At 47.7% G+C, this 20908-nt stretch overlaps 1 protein-coding gene across 1 annotated transcript in view; it reads left to right on the forward strand.

The window, feature by feature from the left end:
- nxph1 (neurexophilin 1) overlaps positions 1-20563 on the forward strand; it is a 46946-nt gene extending 26383 nt beyond the window's left edge. The window contains exon 2 of the mRNA XM_086192869.1: positions 18806-20563. Within this exon, the coding sequence (XP_086048995.1) occupies positions 18806-19561 (756 nt within the window). The 3' untranslated portion in view covers positions 19562-20563. The remainder of the gene's footprint in view (positions 1-18805) is intronic.
- Positions 20564-20908: the final 345 nt, after the last annotated feature.

The raw sequence follows: 20908 nt of genomic DNA on the forward strand, positions 1-20908 counted from the left end.
TCATGGTGATACTCAGTAGAAACCTTCCTGGAGAAAACAGGCAGCCCTGTCGTCATCTCAGTCTCCTGGCTTTATGTTTTATTGCTGCAGCCACTGACGGTGTAGATGAATGTGCATGAACATGTGCGTGCCCCCCCTCACTTCCTCTTCCTCTTTAATGTCACCCCATGACCTGAAAATCAATGATAGACAGGAGGAAACTAAAAAGCATTTCTGAAATGCAATTACAGGCAGCCGATACAAAGCGCGTCAGTGACCCTCTAACTGCACGGCGTTGTCTCCGCTGAGGTCCGGCGCCTGCGGCTCTCCTATCATATTGATTGCAGCCTGTCAGAGGTTTCACGCCGAGTCCTTCGGGTCACTGTGAGCTGAAACGGTGGCTTATTGGATTATGGGTTTAATTTGATTTCAGGCAACAATTTTGCATAGTAATGACATGTGGCTGTGCTCCAGGGGCCGAACTGCTGCTCACCCCCGTCCTCACAGCCCCCCGGGTCTCTGAGAGGAGAACATGTGTCTCCACCAGTGCTACCAGCTGGGCATCGTTCCCAGGAACCTGAGTGAATCTGACAGAAATCTGCGAGTGCTGGTGTCGCTCTCACTTTTCCAACTGGGCTTGGATGAATTGAATCATGTGGAACATGTGGGAACACGAAGGTACAAATCAAATACGTCTCATTTAGGCTTAAGAAGCAATTAATCATCCGGACTAAGAGCAGCAGTCACATGACCAACATTCAGGTCACGTGTGTGTGATCAGCAGGATGTTGGAGAAACTGGGTGTTTTTAACACTCTCAATCCTGAGGAGAACCCTCGCCGGCATTGACCGTGTCGATCATGTGACTCAGTCTTTTCTCTCTCGCTGCACAGTGCCATGGTCCTCCGGGTCAAACTCCTCACAACAGCGGAAACAACAAATAGAAAGATTCAAAAGATTAAAATGTGTTGATTTTTTCCCTTTTTAAATCAATCATCTAATCGATGATGCTGGATCTGGATGCTGACCCCCCCCCCCCCACAGACACACACACTTTTTCTTAGGGTCAGGAGTAGAGGAGTATGTGGGACCTGGACCGCCGAGGACGCCAGACTGACTAATGAAATTAAATAAAAGAGCAGAAAGAAGGCGACTAAAGTGATCAAGTTGTTATTATTCTGAGTGTGAGTGTGTGTGTGTGCGTGTGTGTGTGTGTGTGTGTGTGTGTGTGGTGAAGAGACACTGACGGTCCTTGCTTGATATAGAATACTCTGGAGGAATGGTTGTGCTTTCTCTGCGACCCCAGTAGAGAAAGTGTAGAAAAAATGATATTATATGTCAACAGGAGAAAGATACCACGGTGCTCTATTCCACAGTTCTAACTCACTTAAAATGTGGCTGCCACAAGGAATTGTGGGATGGCATTATCTCTTTGCGTAAAGGCTGGTCCAGTGTATCTATGCTGGAGGAGATAAGAAAGGAAGCAATGAAGCACCTTCTTAGCATTTAGAGAATTCAAACAGCTCTTATCATGGCTGCCACGGAGATCCGTCCGCCTCATTACACTCAGTCAGGAACCTTCCGAAGCAAAAAGGAGCATTCAGCCGCACCCTTAGTCTGCTGCAGATTGAATTAAAGCACAAAGAGCGTGGCTGCTGGAGTGGAGCCTCATAATGGTGTCATGGTGAGAGGGTGAGGGCTGGTGTGACGGTGTGACTGAACCATCACCAGCCGCCAGCTGCGCATGCATGCAGGACAGTCTCCACAATATAGAGCAGTTACCAGCTTCACGATATTGATCCTTGGAAATGCACGATCAATGATACGATTGATTTGTTTCATGTGGCTGCAAACATGATGCCTTCACTTGCAATCAACTGTTGGCAGCTCTATGCACTTTTAGCCAGGAACATCTTATAACATGATCAGGAAGTTCGTCAGTGTTTTGGTCAAGGACACTTCAGCCAGACCGACTCGAACCATCATCCCTATCACTGGAAAACCTGCTCAGCTGCTGAGCCACAGCTGCCATCAACGGCTCATGAAGGGAGAGATGGAGAGTTCTACAGCCGTCAGGGGAGCAGCTTCTCTTGATATTAATGGACGCTCTCGATACATAATCACAGGGGCGCAGCGCGATGACCCGGTCTGGCTCTGTGTTCAGGGAAACAGACAGGAGTTCCATGCATTGTTGGCTACAACCACCAGAGTTCACCAGAGAGAGCCCGAGCGACAACGTGCAGCCCTGCAGCTCTGCAGCTCTGCAGGGTCAACACTTGGAGAGCAGACTGAGGGGTCAGACAAGTCTACATGTTCATGTGCTGTGTCTGCCTCCATCACACTTCTCACATGAGCTCAAACAGCTTTCGCTGATGGCAGCGTCATTTACTGTTAATTTCATTTAGTACGTTAAACATGGAGATGAATATTTATCTGGTGATGAGTCATAGTTTGTTATTCTCCTGGAGAAGATGTAGAATTGACTCATTAAAAATGAAGCACATTAAACTCAGTACTTTCAGCGTCATATTTGCACAGTAAATAATTTAATGCGATTTGTAGAAGTAATAATCCTTCATTATGCACCCTTTACAGAGAGGAGGAATAGACAGAAGGTGCAGAGGTGGTTGCTTAAAAGCATTTGAGGTGACGGTGGGAATGGCGGCGGCAGCGTGTGCTGGGGGAGTTATTGCTCCATTTACTTTACAAACTGAAAATCTCATTAAGTGTGACACTGAAGATTAGTTGAGAGGGACCAAAGTGGAGAGAGAATGAACTCACAGAGGGGCTGTGAGGAGGCTTTGGCTTTGTTTGCCATTATTAATTCAGCATTGAAACAGCTCAGGGGGAAGCTCCGAGCAGCTGATCAGAAGAGCCGCCGTATGACAGGCGAACAGGTGCCCCTTTTCCTCTCCAAACACTTTCCCCATTTAGCTCCCCTCCTCAGGTCTTCATTTAGGTGAGGTGTGTATTCGGGCCATCTGCGCTCTGACAAATAAAGCCTGCTTTGATTTATGGTACCTCGGGATGTATTAGCCACTGAGTTTCACCAGCAAGCCTCCCAACTTTGCTGGTAAAGTCCGAGACTAGAGGAGCAGGGATTTCTATTGAAGTAGGACTGCGGATATGGGAGACTTCACACGGTGCTGGTTTTGTGGTGAGGGCTGCAGGTAGCCGGGTCGTACCAATTGGAACCAAGTGGAAATAAACAGCAAATTCAGGCAACTTAAAACTAGCAGACAAATTGGCGTCAAAGACAAGGCGTTACCTCGTTGCATCAACCAGAGTTTTACTGGACACTGACAGAATCATCGTGGATGTTCTCAGGAATTCCACGATGATGATGGTGATGATGATGATGGTGAAAAGTTGGCACTAAAACAGTTCTAGAGAAGTCCAGGGACTGTGGCGGTCACACCGAGGCTTCACATATGACACCAACACTGTTTAAGGAATCTCTCCTGTCGCTGGAAACGAATCACAGCTTTTGGTTCCTCAGTAAATGAACCCTAAGGATCACTCTCATTACCTTTGCTCTGAATGTTGTATTTCACCTTCGTCTGTTGCTTTCTTTGGTCGTCCATCTGTCAGTAGGATTATTGAAAATCTACAGGCCGATATTCATTAGCCTTGGTGGACGGGCTGAATAAGAATTCATCGAAGTTTTATTCTGCCCGTCAGACTCCCAGCCAGATTCTCTTTTTAGTCTTTGGAGATTGTTTTTACATGGATTGAACAGCCTGAAACCTCAAGAAATCCCATGTTGTACAAAAATGGCCGAGGCCCCTTTAGAGGTAGTTTGAAATCTGCCTCTGCAGACGTGTCTCATTCTGGAGTGTCCTCAAAGCGTCACAAACCAGGAAAATCATGTCTGCCCAAGTTTGTGTCTCATTGATCTGTTGGTGATGTCTGGAAACAACATCTGAGCTCATCAGGGACCTGACAGACAACTTGGTGGTGTGATGATGATGATGGTGATGGTGGTAGTGGTTGTGGTAGTGGTGATGATGGTGGTTATGGTGGTGTTGATGGTGATAGTGGTGATGGTGGTGATGGAATTATTTGTGGTGATGGTGGTGGTGATAGAAATGGTAATGTTAATGGTGATGGTAATGGAGTTGATGGTGGTGTCAATGTGACGATAGTGATCATGCCGATGGTGGCTGTGGGGGTTGAAATGGTCCTGGTGGTGATGGTGGTGATGGGGATTGTGGTAGTGGTAATGGTGATGGGAATGGTGATGTGGTGGTGTTATGGTGGTGGTGGTGATGGCAATGGTAATGGTGATGTGGTTGTGGGAATATTGTTGGTGGTGTTGATGTGATGAACATGGTGATGGTGGTGGTGATAGTAGTGGGGATAATGGTAGTGGTGGTGGTAAAAGTATTGGTGGTGGTGGTGGTGATGGTGATGATAATAATGGTGAAGGTGTTTATGATGGTGGGATATGTGACCATGAAGGTGATGATGGTGTTGATGGTGGTGGCGATAGAGGTGATAATGGTGGTGATGACAATGTGGAGATGATGTTGATGGTTGTGGTGTTGGTGGTGAGGATGGTGGTGATGATGGTGTTGATGGTGGTGTTGATGATGGTGATCGTGTTAGTAATGGTGGGGGTGCTGATGATAATAGTGGTGGTGATTTGTGGATGATGGTGGTGGCAATGATGGTGGTGGCAATGTGGAGATGGTGGTTGTGGTGGTGGTGGGCGTGATGTTTGTGGTGTTGTTGATTAGAGCTGGGTACCACCACTGACCTCCCGATACGATACGATTCCGATTCCGATACACGAGGTCCCAAGTCGATACGATTTCCAATACGATTCGATCCAATATACGATACGATATTTTAGTTACAATACCAATTTTGCTTTGGTAATGGAAGAGATTCTCAAAGGACTGATGCTGTAAATTCAATTGTAAAAGTAACCCTCTACCCTGCTGCATCATTAAATATTAATATTTACATTGAGAACTGACCATTAAACAATAGTTATACAACATCATGCACTTTTTATTTAAATATTTGACCGTCGTTCAAAACAAAAGGGCAACTTAGACTTCCACAAACCGTCAGCAGCTCAGCAGGATGACTCGCGGTGTGGCGAGCTTCAATCGCCTGCGTTTGTCAATGTGGGACATGAGGGACCAGCTACTGTCAGTGTACTGAGAGGTGATGGTCAAATAGGAATCGTAGCTCTGCTTGTCCAGCTGTCACCAGCGATGGCAACTCTCTCTGCCGATTTCATTGCAGTTGCGACATTGTTTTGAACTTCTCTGTACATCTTTGAGATTGTGACTTGACTCCGTTGTTTCCGTGTCAGTAGCACATAGCGTGGTTCCAGTGTCTGGACGAGGGGTCTGAAGCCTACATTTTCTACCACACAGGATGGTCTGAGGTCCTTGCAGATCAAAATTGCCAGAGCCGAAGTGATGTTCTCTGCACGTGGAGGCGTGGCTTGAAACTTGGTCCCAAACGCTTTCTCCAGCAAGGGTTGTTGCAGTGACTTGTAGTTTCCTGGTTGCCGAGTGTACTCTGGGTGATGCCTTGTCACATGGCTCCAGAGATGAGTTGTATTTCCGTTGTACTTAACTTCTACTTTGCACATTTTGCGCACAGCATTATTTTTGTCAAGTTGAGCGCAGTTTTCTTGCTTCTTAAAGCCGAAGTGCTGCCAGACATCGGCTCTTAAATTTGCCGGAGTTTAAAGTTGCGCTTCTGCCATCTTGCTGTTCTCTGATCGGAGGCACATGGCCTGGATCTCGCGAGATCTGATCATCTGACTGCAGTAACGTTGCACTACGCACTAAATAACGCGAGACTAAAGGGGCAAACAAAAACAAGAAAATAAACGGGTAAAATCTAATGCATTTTAAAAGATCGATACTGGGATTTATGTATCGATAATCTTTCCTGCAAATGTATATCGATAAAATATCAGTACATAGACATTTTTAACCCAACTCTATTGTTGATGGTGGTATCGATGTGATGATGGTGGTGATGGTGTTGATGGTGGTAGTTATGGTAGTGGTAGTGGTCGTGATGATGGTAATGCTGATAGTAATGATGATGGTGTTGATGGTGATGGCGTTGATGGTGATGGCGTTGATAGTGCTGTCACTGCGACGATGGGGGTGATGGTGATGGTTTTGGTGGTGATGGTGATGGTTTTAGTGGTGATGGGGGTGATGGTGATAGTGGTGATGGTGATGGGGTGATGATGGTGATGGTTTTAGTGGTGATGGGGGTGATGGTGGTGATGGTTTTGGTGGTGATGGTGATGGGGGTGATGGTGATGGTGATGGCGGTGATGATGGTGATGGTTTTAGTGGTGATGGGGGTGATGGTGATGGTGGTGATGGTTTTGGTGGTGATGGTGATGGGGTTGATGATGATGGGAAGGGGGCTGCTGGTGATTGTGGTGGTGCTGTCTGAATGAAGCTGGTGGAGGAGTGGAACTCTGACCAAAGAATTTTTGGGGCAAATGGAGGTGCTTTGATCTTCCTCAGGAATTTGAAAGATAAACATACAATTTTTCGAGGACACAATGTTTTGTCTGCGTCTGACTCATGGCGAGAGGCCTGCTAAGCTCACTTTGGCTGTGTCTGGATGTGCTGCTCACCGTAGCAGAGCAGAAAACATGTCATAGAACAGAACCCTGCATAACTGGTTACACAAACCAGTGCAGTGTGTGTAGGTCACGCTGTGGGGCTCACACACACACACACACACACACACACACACACACACACACACACACACACACACACACACACACACACACACACAAACACACACACACTATCATGATGAATGAGTTCACCATTATATGTGTCTGTGTAAAAGCAAAAATGATATGTACTGTTCTATGTACTCGGAGGGGCGGGGCTTAAAGCAGTAGTGGGTGTGGCTTGACATGAAAGTGTAAGTTTTTTGGGATAGATCAGTTGACCTGCTGCTCTCGGCATGTTTGTTCCCACACAGAAGCAGGCTGATGGAGGAATAAACCCTGAACAGTGAAGTTGTGTCTGCATGACGATGAGCTGGTCATGCTACTGGTTCCATCCCAGTATCCAGCTCATCCCCAGTTCAGAGTCAATATGTGTTCACCAACAAAATGATCAGAAGTTGTATTGTGACAGCAGACATGAAGTGGGCGGGGTTTATTCTTGTGACAGTAAATCACATGAACTTTGAGATTTTATTTTATTATTGATCAAAGTATGGAACTGCTTTGATGCTAGCTATCATAACGAGGGCTCCTCACCCTCCACGTGACCGACTCAACCCTCCGGCCTGCTCACCGCGGGATGCTGAGTGTCACAACAGTCACACGCAAGCTTGTATTTTCTCCTTCTCCTCCAATGGAGGACGGATGGTTTTCATGTTGAGGTTTGAAAGAAAAGCCACACAGCCGTCACAGGCTGGAGCGTCCTGTCCCGCCCCACCAACGCTTCACCGGTGGGAGGACGCAGTGGGCGGTTCACTTTGGCGTTTCCTGGTTGGATAGGTATCCCAGCATGCTCACGTCCCAAAGTCATTGACTGAACCAGCAGGTGCGGGTACGATGGAGCTGCAGCATGACATCATTGCTGACTCAGTGTTGCACCATGAAGAGGGGACAGATCGAGATCATGTGACAAACAGCGTTCATGACGTCAGGTGGACCGGCTCTATTTTGTCCTGCGGACTCTCTGTCATTGTGGATGACAGGAGGACGGCGTTTTTGTGTGATGACAAAAAAAACAACAACAACAACCAAAAGTAACATTTCATGCTGCCACGTAACACAACTAACACGGTCTGCTGGCTGACTACGATGAGTAGTATGTTCCGTTTTGTGTCATGCTCATGTCACGCCTGGCTGACCCACCGACACCTAACCAGCCACTCTAACTAGAGCCTCACAAATGGCGGCGAGCTCTGTAAACGCAAACATCACTGGGTAATTACTGCTGAAATGTTTCTTGTTCCAAAGAATCAGCGCATCAACAGTAAGAGCAGCACCCTTGTCTCTGGGGCCCCTTAAAACTGCTGATGAGTGTTCACTGGACAGGAAGTGACATAAATGACACACTGAGGCGACTCCTGGCAGTATCTTCAAACACCACAATCAGTGTCATGGCGACGGATGCACAAGAATGAGAGATCTTTGTTTATGACCTCCAGATGCTCAGGCAGCTGCTGCACAGGTTTATGGGTAATACCTGTGCAACTGTGCAACAAATCTTAGACAGGAAATAGAACTTTGGTCCATTTTGCACCGTCCTCAGAGCCCAGCTGTGTTCTCTGGCCCTTCTGTTGGAGGCTTGGAATGTTGATTACTGAATTCAGTCGTTGCAGTGGGCAGAGGTCTCTAAAGGAATGACTCTACTTGTAAAGCGGATGGAGAGCGGGTATGGCTGTCTCTTCTGAAAGAAGGCAGCCAGCCGGGTGGGTGTGGGGGTGGGGGTGCAGGTCTGCCACAGTCCTCAGGTGTTCCTGGTCCTCCTGGTTTGTTTCCATTCGCTGGCGCTTTCAGTGGGCCTTTATCAGGCACCTTCTTTCTTGGCCTGCGTTTGGTTGCAGCTCTGACCTGATCGGAAACATCCAAAGCGCTCAGGGAATCTGCAGCTCGTCTCACATCTTTTGTCTTTTTCAGCAGTGGAGAAGTAAATGGGGTGTTGCTGCTTGTTCTCTTGGAGCTGAAGCCTGAAACTAGAACCCAACTGTGTTCTGGGGGGTTCTGTCGTTGATCTTCACATCAGCGTATGGCTGAATTCTTGAATTCTTCGCCGCTTCACCGAGGTGCAAATTAGCGACACCAACAAAATCAGACAGCCTGCAATGCAAGTGTTGAGGTTTGATTTATTGTTCCATTCTGCAGCTCTTGGCAGTAAAAGAGACACATCAATTATACCTGTGTATTCTGCAGAAAGCGACAAGGTAATTACAAGAACAAATGACAACGTCCCTGATTTCCTCCAATAAGATCACAGTTCAGGGATAAATCAGTGTAGCCGAGACTATAAAGGAGAACAAGAGCTGCAGTTCTGTATTTTTAAGTTGTCACTGGTTCCAGCACCAAATACCGTCCCTCGGGTCTGGGTGACCGCACCCCCATCAGATCTCCAGGACCAAGCACCAAACCTGGGGTGACAGGGGTGCTGCTCCTCCATGGAACACCAACTCACCTCAGAGGACCCCCTTCCTCTCCTCTGCCAGAACTACCCTAGTTTGCATCTTCATTATCAGTCCTCAGCATGTTCACGTACAGCGCGCAGTCCTGTTCCTTAAGCGAATGAGCGCTCGAGTTGTTGGGAGTGACAGCTGTCAGTCAGAGCTCCTCTGATTGGTCATCGGACAGCTTCCATCACGCTGAGACACGGGAACAACCTGTGACTGGAAACGGCTGAGACATCCTCAGGACACTGCTAGAGACCAGCTGGCGGATAGCTGAGGTGAACAGTTCCAGATGTGTGTGTGTGTGTGGGGGGGGGGAGGGCGGAGAGGGAGTGAGAGAGAGAGAGATTATAATTTTTGGTTCAAAAGAGACAGAATAAAGCAATGGGACAAAGTCAAATCAGTCTTTTGCTCAGCATCAAGTCACAGCAACGGTTCCCTCCGGGCTCCACTCTGTAAACTCATGTAGCTTCAAGAGACCGCAAGTCCTCCAGAGAGCCTCATGTTTAACGTCCTTTTAACAGGCAGAAACGTTGAGCAGGGAAGGAAAGAGAGACAGAAACAGCCAGAGATTGACAAACAGACAAGGGAAGAGGGAGAGATAGAGATAGAGAGATAGTGGGATGAGGAGACGCACGACAACAAACAAGGACACTAGCAGCAAGAATAATAAAGTACAGCTGACAATGATAAGATCTACCGACAACCACAACAGACTCCAGCACAATATGAGCATTAATGTGTCACTAGGGTACTGAGTCTGAGGACAATGTGGGATGAAGGCACCATGAGCACTAGGTACAACTTACTAACGTTCATTTATGAGGTATGGATGTGTACAGAATAATGGCTTTCACCTTGTAGCAGGACAGGTAGGGGGCGGGGCTATCCTGAGTCAGCCTTAACTGTGAGCTTTATCAAAAAAGACAGATGCTGGAGCCCAAGTTGAGTCCTTCATGAGCTGCTTCACAGGGAACTGTAGCATAAAGAGAGAGAATAGAAAATGTTCCAGTATTCTAGTACATATAGTCCAGTTCTGCGTTCTGAGGTGTTTTCCTCACCGCTGGGCAGCGTGGCTGGTGCTGACTCCTAACACAAGTGCATGTGACAGCAGCACTCTCCTGGGAGGGGCAGCCCGGCCTTGGTGTTTCAGGAGTAGAATCAATCCCGCATCATCATCAAATCCCTCTCATGAGGTCTAAACACGTGCCTTTGAAGCTGACCAGCTCTCTGCGTTGAGAGGACGCTCCATCTGCCAGCAGCGATCTGGCGCCGCTCAGACCAACATGTTTGCCCATGAAACACCATCATGTCTGCAACTGCCCCCCAACAAATGACTAGACAACACTGCGGATGTGGACGCTGTCCCTGAACTCCACAACAACTGGTGCAACACTCCCCCATGGACCCCTCAACTCTAGAGGAACATGTCTGACCACTGCCATCCCGGTGAACCGCCTTCATCGTCATCATCATTTTGGGTGATACATTTTGTACAACGGCTGAATTTACTGAAATGAATATAACAACAAAAGGAGCTGCAGCCAGAGGACATTTGGACTGAGCTGGGGGGGAGGGTCTGCTCCACCTTGACACCCAGTTAAGTTGCAGCAGCTTAAGTCCACAAGTTTACCACACCAACCAGGGCCTGTGGAAGTGCAGAGTCTTGTGCAGTGTGTGTGAAGACATGTTTACCTGGATAGTGCCGATGGACACTGACCATCAGACTTCCTCGCCTGCAGGCAAGCACCTGGCTGTCTGGCGAGGAGTCGGGTATGTCTGCGGCGCCAGCCATGTTTACCAGATGCACCGTTCCCTCAGGTGAGCGCACTGCAGCTGGAACCTTCTGGCCCTCAGCCTGAAACCTGCTGGACGGTGCCTGAGTCTGAGAGCTGCACAGATAAACATGTTTGTGTGCAGCGCATAGACCCCCCCCCCCACACACACACACACACACACACTGGACTGGACCACGAGGACACATGCAGTGCCTGCTACCTGTTTGATTGTGGATCAGTACACCTGCAGACGACTGTGCAGAGTGACTGTTGATATTCGGTACGCCGTCATATTTAATCCATGTAAACAGGCGGCAGGTTGCTGACATCACCAAGACAAAGATAGAATGAATAAGTAAGACGAGTGGAACGAGGACGAGCCTGTTGTTTGACTGAAAAAGAATGCTGAACGTCTCACCCTTCAGAATGACCTTCCTGTCTCGTGTGTGAGGTATTAGGGGTGAATCAACAAGCCCGCCTTCAATCCAAAACATTTCATAAGTACTGCAAATACTAAGTACTTCACTGCAGTTGTGAGTGTGAAAATAGGGAAGCGTTCTAATATATTCACCCCTGAGATGAGATGGGGTTACGGGAACTGTGTTCAGTCCAAAGCTGGATGGAGGCTGCTGGTCTGATGGAGGGATGATGCTCTGGCTGGGCTCTGGCTGGGCTCTGGCTGGGAGGCAGATGTGCCAGCCTCTCTTCAGGCTGCAGGCTGGGTGTCAGGATGTCTCTCGAGGTGACAGCGTGACTAAATCTCCGGGGTCTCTGAGGACCATTGACGCTCAACTGCTTCTCGAGTGTTTGCATGTTGGTTCCGTTGAGTTGGCTGTTATAAGCAGGCACATTACCATAAATGCATCCTGATGTAATCCTTGACCTCGATGCAGGAGGAGGCCGATGCACCTGTCTGAATAGGGAGTGATTGCTGAGTGGCTCTCCCAGTTTAACCCCTCCGACTATAGATAGACCCTCTTCAGCTCTGTTACGCCCAATCAGCTCCTCTTTGTTCCCTCACTTCTGAGCTTCCTCATGTTCAGCAAATGTAAAACATAATCAGCCTCTGGATGAATGGAGTGAGTGTTTAATGTTACTCTTGTCCCAGCGACTGCCACTTTAACACTTAATTTCTGTTTAGTTACAGTCTCACGACAAAAAAATAGAGGAGTGTTTGTCACACTGATGTGCAGCGTGCGCCCGAACAGCAGAGACGATACAGAGGTTGCCAGGTCAAGACATTCCTGAGCAGTGACGACGGCGACCTGTGCTAGAATCCAGAGTGAATTAGAGGGAGTCGCTGTCCCGAGCAGCATCAGCTGACAGGTAGATTCTCAGGGACACCGTGCGTGCGCTCGCCGCTCCGTCTTGCCTGTGCGTCCTCCTGGCCCCTCATGTTACGATCATTGGTCTGGGGCTTTGGTGGGATGTTTTTGCAGCCTATTTCATGTCAACCTATTTAACTTTTATTTCTTATGGTGTATCAGCTTGTGAACACAGCTGAGACAGATATTACAGCAACGGCTCATTTTGCTTTAATTTCTTTAATTTCACGACTTCCACCGCTGAATATTATGTGGTTCAGTTTATCTCTTTCTGAGAGCATCAATCTCAGAGCACATAAAGTTCCTCTGTGTTTTCAGTGTCTCCTCCACTTGACCTTAGAAGGCTTTTTTAAAATTTTCTGTTTATTTTAACTTTAACTACGCATACAGTACCACTTGATGGAGCTGGTTTACCATCAGTGGGACACCAGCTCCATCAAGTGGCATGCGGAGGAATCAAAAGAATTGCTTTTTGTAAATGAACCAAGTCAAAATCATGTAAGATCAAAGAATACTATCAAAACCGTCACTACTCAAAAGAGGAACTATGTGAGCCACATTGTAATTCACAGTACACAATATTTTTGTGTCAGATGCCTACGTGGTGACAGTCATTCCTATCATGTGAGCAGCTGGAGCAGGAAGCACCTGCTGCTGCTCATGCTAGCTGCTAATGTTAGCAACAACGCTACCAGATGGTGAGGAGCTGTGACTCCAGTGTCTCCAGTCTGGTCCAGGCGGACCGAGGAAGAGCCGAGGCCCCAGTGTGTGTATGTGAAGGTCCCAGCAATGGATCATGGAACCAGAACCTCAGACAGAACCTTTGACTCAAACACCCAGGACTAAAAGCCCAGCTGAGCCACTGAAGCAGTTCGGGTCACCAATTCTACATGTGAATTAAGGTGTGGAGTCAGTTATCGCTCCAAGACAGAGACAAGAGTGAACATGCGGTCAAGTCTAGGACAAGACGGAGACCTTGTCTGAGACGGGTCTGCAGTACCCCAACACTCATCCTCACCATCACTGGTCCCGCCTACCACGATCTCTTCTTCTCTGCAAAGTCATCTGTGAGGCGCTAACAAGCAGTACAACTCTCACGCACTCGTATTCCTTCAACCGCCACCTCACACCCTCGGTCTCGCTCCTCGCGTCCTCCTGGCAGCCAAGTGAGCATCAGGCAAAGATCCAGTTTCCGTCACCGTCATGTTGGTTTTCTTTGACTTCCTTGTTTCCTTTCCTCGCCTCCTCCCCTCACGTTATCGTGTTGTAGTGCCGCCCATCTGAGATGGAGGAGACATGAGGAATCAGCAGGCTTTAATGAGACGAGCCGTTCACACCCCCGAGCCTTGATTTAGAGAGGTGCCAGTCAAACATGACAGCATGTGTCCATCAGCTTGTTCCCGCCCACCACCACTCTGTTTGACCAAGTATTTGGTTTTAATTTTCGAGGTTGCGTATTGTGAAAAGAATTAATTATCTGTTGAGGGTGGGGGGTGGAGCCTATCCCAGCTGACATTGGGTGAGAGGTGGGTTCATCCGGGTCACCAGTCCGTCTCAGGGCCATCAGAAGCAATTAGGGGTTCAGTGTCTTGCTCAAGGACACTTGGACATGGTCACAGGGGAAGTGGGGGATGGAACCAGCGACCCTTCGGTTGCTAGACGACCACTCTTCCTCTGAGCCATGCTGCCCTGATGTCATCCTTTTGGCTCCTCATTGGTACAAGGACTTATGTGAGATATGAACATTACAGATTTGTTCCAGTTTGTAAGTCTTCTCTGAGCAGGCAGGATGGGTCAAGATGAGCGTCGGAGAGGTTTATCAGAGAGCTGGGTCCTGGCAGGGGGTGGAGCTGAGGGCAGGAGGAGGATCTGGTGTTGGTTGGTTGGTTGGTAGGTGGATATCAAGAGAAACACGGCAGCAGCCACTAAGAATTCCCAGTTCACAAGGGAAAACCCGAACGGTTGAGCCACGACTTCTGGACAATGTGAGAGGGAGGAAGGCCATCAGAGCTCTGAGGGAGCTGCATTGCTGCTGGTGAAGCCTGCTACACCTAGAAACAGTCATCATGTGAAAGGTCACTGAGGTCAGAGCCTGCAAGTCAGAAACTTTGGTTCAGAAAGTACTGACAGGGGAGTCCAGCTGCCAGGTAGTATAGTCGACTACTGAGTACTACTGAGTACTACTGATTACTGACCTGAGTGGCCCAAACCATCACTTCACTTTAATCGTGATTATTGCAGGAGAAATTGTTACTTTGTCTCTGAATTTTCTGTTTTATTCTGCTGTTATTTGGCTGATTGGTTTATTCAGTCTGTATTGTTTTCCCCCTCACACGTCGCTCTGCCTGTGTTTTCATTTGTAACTGCATGGTGGGGTTGTCAGAACTATCAATCAGATCATTGCTGCTTAAATCCTAGTTGCTGCCGAGTGTCAGTGGCCAGTTTGGGTTGAAGGAAAAGTGCGGTTTGGAAGTGTTTTGTATTCAAGGCTCTCGACTTGGTGGAGCTGCACGTCTGACAAAAGTCCTCCAGTCCACCAGTGGGATCTGAAGTGGTATGGAGTATTTCCTGGGTATTGGTAGTGAGTTAGAAAGTAATATTGTGGCAGCCCTGCTGTATGGCCATTAGACTTCTGTCCTCTTTCTGACTGTAATGTTATTGTGACCGGGCTTTGGACCGGGTTCGAACAGTAAAATGCCACCGGGCGAATATTCATGGTGTGTTCCAGTTGTGTGTCATGCCTCTGGTTTGGTCATGAGTTCTGAAGGGTCTTCCTGGAAGTGGTGCTCGCGCTAAGCTCCTCCAGCAAGCCTCCTCTCTCCTCTGCCCCCCAACATATTCTGGGACTTGAGTCCCTCAGAGCATCGTGCTAAGATCGATTAGTGGGTCACAGGCAGGAGGTGGAGGAGATGAAATGAGAAGAGGCCTGTGACTCAGTGATTCCCTGAGTTGTCCTCACTGGGACACACACACATGCACGCGCGTGCGCACACACACACACACACACACACACACACACACACACACACACGGCTCCATTTTGAAACTGGGACAGTGGGATTTCCATCAGCCTGTTTTTTTTTCCAATGCACATTTTCACTTTATTCTCATAACACCGAATGAAAACAATGGAAATTAAAACAAAATCACAAAATATCTCAAAAGTGTTTACACCAACAAAGACTAAATGAGAACAAATGGTGCGCAAACAGATTTCATGAATTAGGATGTAGTTTAGAAATCATGCGACCGACACACGCCGCTCTGCATCAGAGGAGCAATGGCGGCGGTGGACGATGCAAACACCAGAAACGTGTGTGTTAGCGGAACATGTCCTAGCGCACTTCGCCAGAGTTGTAGCTGATTCTTGTGATATTTTTTACTTTGTGATTTTTGCTATTGCATGCTACTTGTTGCATTTTCTTAGATGTCATGTTTTTTCATGTCCCTCATTACGTTGCTTGCGCCGCTTCGTCTTCTTCTGCTGTGGTAAATGACACCTGACTGGATATTTGTGCCACCAACGGCCCATCTTGATGAACTTACTCCCATTATTTGCAAAACAGTAGAAGATGGAAACACATAAATTAGTATTTTCTTTCACTGAATTTCTAAAAATCAGGTTAAAAAGGCACTCCCCTGAGGTTACGAGGGCAGCCCTCGCCCTCGTAACCTCAGCCTGGCCTGAGTGTGAGGAAATTCAGTTCAAAGACCCATGTGATTGGTAGTGAAACCTTATTTTCAAAGTATTGATTGTAAGGGAGACCTGCAAAAATGCAAAAACCTCAGCAAGACAGATCGGCTGTCACATTGTACAGTAGACATCAGGAAATCAATGTCCCACAGCGCCACCGCGCCTGCGTCAGGCTAATTCCACTCATCACGGCTACATAGTTAAAACCTCTGGCTCATCAATCACCAGTTAAAGGATCAGTCCGTAGGTAAGAGAGCAGTCTTTCCCTGCTGAGCAGCCCCGCCTCTCATACCCCACCTGGGGGACACTGCCTCTGTTTGTCAGAGGAGAGAGGAGGACCTCGCCAGCCCCCAGCCTCTCCAGGGCCCTGGGATGAGAACTCAGTGCAGCTTTCCTGGCCGGTTCTTCTACTCAGGCAAGCAGCACAAAGGCACTCATAAAGATGTGCATGCGGTCTCTTATTCTGTAGCAATTATTCTTATAGCAGGGGTTCTCAAAGTGTGGTCTGGGAACCCCAGTTGTCCATTCAGATACTGCATGGTTGATGTGATCTTTTAACCTGCACCACACACAACAGCGGTGAATCACCCCTCATGACAGCCATCAGTTTTAGTGACTCTGTTTGACAGGCCTGTCAGATCCTGAGGTTTTGGAGGCTGTAATTCTGGTTTATCAGCAATAAATGGGTGGCAAATGTTTAAGACACGTCTGCCAGTCAAACCCAGAATAAAATCATATCAGCTCTTTTCAAAGAGATTCAGTAAGAAATCAGTTGCAGGCCTGTTGTATCGTAGCCGGTAAAAACCTGTCCCTGGTTTTAATGTTTTGGCTGATCGGCATGAATCATTTTTCTAGTATTTTAAAATTTACATAAACTGTCTTTTTCTGGAACTTTCCACTGATTTCCTGTTAGTTTTTGAAAGAAAACAAGCACATTTTTGGGATCCGCCATTTAGCAGATGATTTGCAATATCAAACCCTGACTCTGAAGATGCTGGATCAAAGTTTATACCAGTGAAGGCGTCTGAATGGCGACCGAAGCGTCGTCATCTAGAATGGTGCTCAGCTGGGTGACGAAATGGGGACGGCTGCTCTCTTCTCTCTCTGGAGGTCTCCATGTGCACCGATGGCAGTGGACTTTCTCCAGGGAGGAGGGACAAAGACTACACCACCCCAGCAGAGCAGCTGGGTGAACTCTGACCTCTGACATACAGACTCAGCCTCCCTCTCATTGGCGAAGAGAGGAGCTGTAGAAAACACTCAGCTAGCAGCACTTTTTGACACTTGCTATTTTAGCTTTGAGTTCAGATGTGATGTGGTCACATGCTGAGGGCTGGCAGGTCAGTTTGAAACAACCACAACATTTCTGTTTACAGAACAAATGGCTTGTTGTTTCGAACCTTTAGAATTCCCCTCCTACGGTTGTATTCTTGTTTTGTTTTTATATTTTCCTGCTCAGGACCTGCAGATTCAAACGAGCTACATAGCTAACGGGGGTGTAATTACTCTGTCGTGCACCGGCTCTGACACTCAGCCAACAAGCTGAGCTCAACTAAATGAGGGAGAAGAATAAATCAAGTCAATAGAGGCTGAGACTGAGTTCCGTGTGGACAAGTTCAGCGTGTCCCAGGTATCTTCAAGTCACCTGCAGGGTTAACAAACACTCAGGGATTAAGGGGCGGAACCGGCACTTGATGACAAGTCCACAGCATGGAGAGCCACGTATTTCACTCAGACGAATGAATTCTAATCAGCACATAAATGAGGCGTATAAGTCCATGACCCACCGCTGCTGCAGCGCCGTCGTCATGGGGCACCAGCAGATCTGACTGGTTTTTCTGTAGCTTGTAAGGTGCTTTATGTGTCAGAGGACCAGAATGATCTGTGGAGCCTGGATGGGAAATATGATCACCAACAACAATCCAGGACAAAGCATAGGTTTATTGATGCAAAAGAAATTTTTCTCTGGAATTTTTGGGTGTTGGTGACTGAGGTGATAAGTGGGCCTGTGGCCGTGTAACCAGGGTCACACACAGGAGTTCTTTATGGCGAAGACGGTTCATGTTGGTCATGGTTGTTACAACAACCAGTTAATAAGTACCTGAGCTGACTGGGTTAATACTGGGATACAGCGTGTCCCAACACAAAGTTGAAAAACAAACAAACAAACAAACATGACACTCAAAAGTCACATTTATCAAAAGAAAACTGTAAAGGAGTCAAGTTCAACACACTGGAGGAGATTCAGGAAAGATGAGAGTCCAGATGGAGCTGTAACTGTACGACCCGGGTCCACATGCTGCCCAGACTCCTAAAGCTCTCCAGCCGTCCTGGAACGCCTGCCAAGCACAGAGCTTCTCTCAGGAATCTGATAGAAATCGTTTAGATCTGACCTCCAGTGGCCGGATGCTCCTCCAACATATCTTCTGGTGTTTCAAATGAGAGTCTATCAGCAGATGTTAGAGGACCAGAGAGACTTGACATCTTTCACCAGGCACAAAACCACTTGGGACCCTGCTCGGTTTGTGTTTGCAGGCCTCAGGTGGGTTGGTCCAGATAGCTTGACGGTAGCTCCCTCCATGGGCTCTGTACTGGGACTGTGGGGGTAAAAGCTCGGAGAATGCAGTCCTCTCAGGATGTTGCTGTCTAGATTATCTGCCTGTCTTTAGTCCTGGTCCTGGGCCCCAACTCAACCTACTTGAAAGCGCTCTTTCAAGAAGCCCGTGTCAGTCGGGTAGGGTCCATGTGGGCCCCTCAGGGATGTGTTGGCTGGGTAACGCCACGATTACAAAGGCTTGAGAGTCTCAAATCCTTCAAACTTGAGCTGATGGATGCTTGTTTTTTTTTCTCTCTCTTTCCCAGGTTACAAGTGCTCACGCCTCAAAGTCTGATATTGTGAAGTCTGGGAGCCCCAAATCCATGCTAAAGCATATATGGACAGAAAGCAGCAAGGACATGTCCATCAGTAGGCTTCTCTTACAGACACTGCATGGCAAAGAGAACAGCACTGCCTTGGACCTTCGCTACGACACTCCAGAGCCCTACTCTGAGCAGGACCTGTGGGAGTGGCTGAGGAACTCCACAGACCTGCAGGACTCACGGCCACGGGCTAAACGGCGGCCCATGGTCAAGACAGGGAAGTTCAAGAAGATGTTCGGCTGGGGGGATTTCCACTCCAACATCAAGACGGTAAAACTCAACCTGCTAATCACTGGTAAGATTGTGGATCACGGCAATGGCACATTCAGTGTCTACTTTCGCCACAACTCAACAGGCCAGGGCAACGTGTCCGTCAGCCTGGTCCCCCCTACCAAGATAGTGGAGTTTGACGTGGCGGCACAGCAGTCTGTCATTGATGCCAAGGACTCCAAGTCCTTCAATTGCCGTATAGAGTACGAGAAGGTGGAGAAGGGCGCCAAGAACACGCTCTGCAACTTCGACCCATCCAAGACGTGCTACCAGGAGCAGACCCAGAGCCACGTCTCCTGGCTCTGCTCCAAACCCTTCAAGGTCATCTGCATCTTCATTTCCTTCTACAGCACCGACTACAAACTAGTGCAGAAAGTGTGTCCGGACTACAACTACCACAGCGACACCCCCTACTTCCCCTCTGGCTGATGCGCCAGAACACTCACGCGCACGAGTGGGATGAGCGGAGCACATCCTGGGCTTCGACCCATCCCAGAGCAATGTGTAGTCAAACATATCCGTACCAGAGCGTCACCCCGATTGGTTTCCCACTTTAATGTTCAGAATTTTGCAGGGAGAGCAGTTACTTTAAATATTAAAAAAGGTGAAAATATGACTGTACAATGATCAAAGCGACCAGTGATTACTACGATTCTAGTCAGTTAGACTTGTTTCTCCTGAACGATGTTTTAACCCTGTTTAACGTGTGTAGATAGCTGGAGCTTGTGGGTCCTTTTTGAGGGTGATATCACTTTTTAAATCTTTCCTTTTTGTTTGTTTTCATGGTCACTCCACTGTTTTATTCTTCTTTTCCATTCTGGATTCAACCCTGTGACTCTGGACACACGTGGACTGTTTGAGCCGGCTGTGCTCTTTACGCTCTGCAGTTGATCCTGCAAAAACAACATTAAATCCTCAAAACCTGAAAGGAAATTCAAACCCTGGATCCTCAGACGTTTTTATACGACATGCAAGGCAGCTGAAGATGAGAAAGTGTGATGGCGTGGAGGTGTTTGTGTGCTGGGACCAGTTCTGATGCTGCATCTGTGAGCTCCCAGCTGGTCCAGTCTGGGCTGAGTCCCTGACGGATGGGTGGGTTGTTTGTTTGGGAGGGGGCTTGCTCATTGTCACTTAATATATCAAATGTAATGTATTTAATTCTATATCTTAGCCTAATTTGTATGAATGGTTTGTATTGTACATAGTTTATCCTAATTGCGCTGCTTCTGTACATGCCCCCCCATGAGCTGTGTGCTTCCCCCCCCCCCCAACTCATTTATGCTTGTTCTTGGTTCCTCTAAGAAAATGATGTTGCAGCCCTCGTTGTGAATTTCATGAAAACAGCAATCTTGTACAGAAACTGTAAACTGACTAAATATATTAAAAGTATTCACTGAATTTTTCTTTATTGGGTGGGGTTGAGAATGATGGGTGGAGCTGTACAAATCAATTAAAGAATACAGTACATTTTATGGATTGATGGTTGGTCTGTGTGAGTTCTGTTGTCTGATTACGGGTCAGTCAGGATTTGTGGTTATTTGTCATCGTCACCTGGGAGAGGAGGGAGACCTTGAAGAGCAGGGAAGAGGAGGGAGACCTTGAAGAGCAGGGAGACCTGAGAGACCTGGAAAACCTCAGCTGCAGAGAAAGCTTTGCAACATCTGGTTCCATGTGGTGAATGAAACTGGTAGTTTTTGGCCTCTTTGGCTGGATGCAGATGCTGGACAGCAGCACACCACAGACCTCAGTGCTCCAATCATAATGTTTTATTTTACA

Source organism: Aulostomus chinensis, chromosome 22 (genome assembly GCF_037954235.1).
Source record: "Aulostomus chinensis isolate RoL2024-O1b breed Wild chromosome 22, RoL_Achi_v1.0, whole genome shotgun sequence".
Classification (NCBI taxonomy): Eukaryota; Metazoa; Chordata; class Actinopteri; order Syngnathiformes; family Aulostomidae; genus Aulostomus; species Aulostomus chinensis.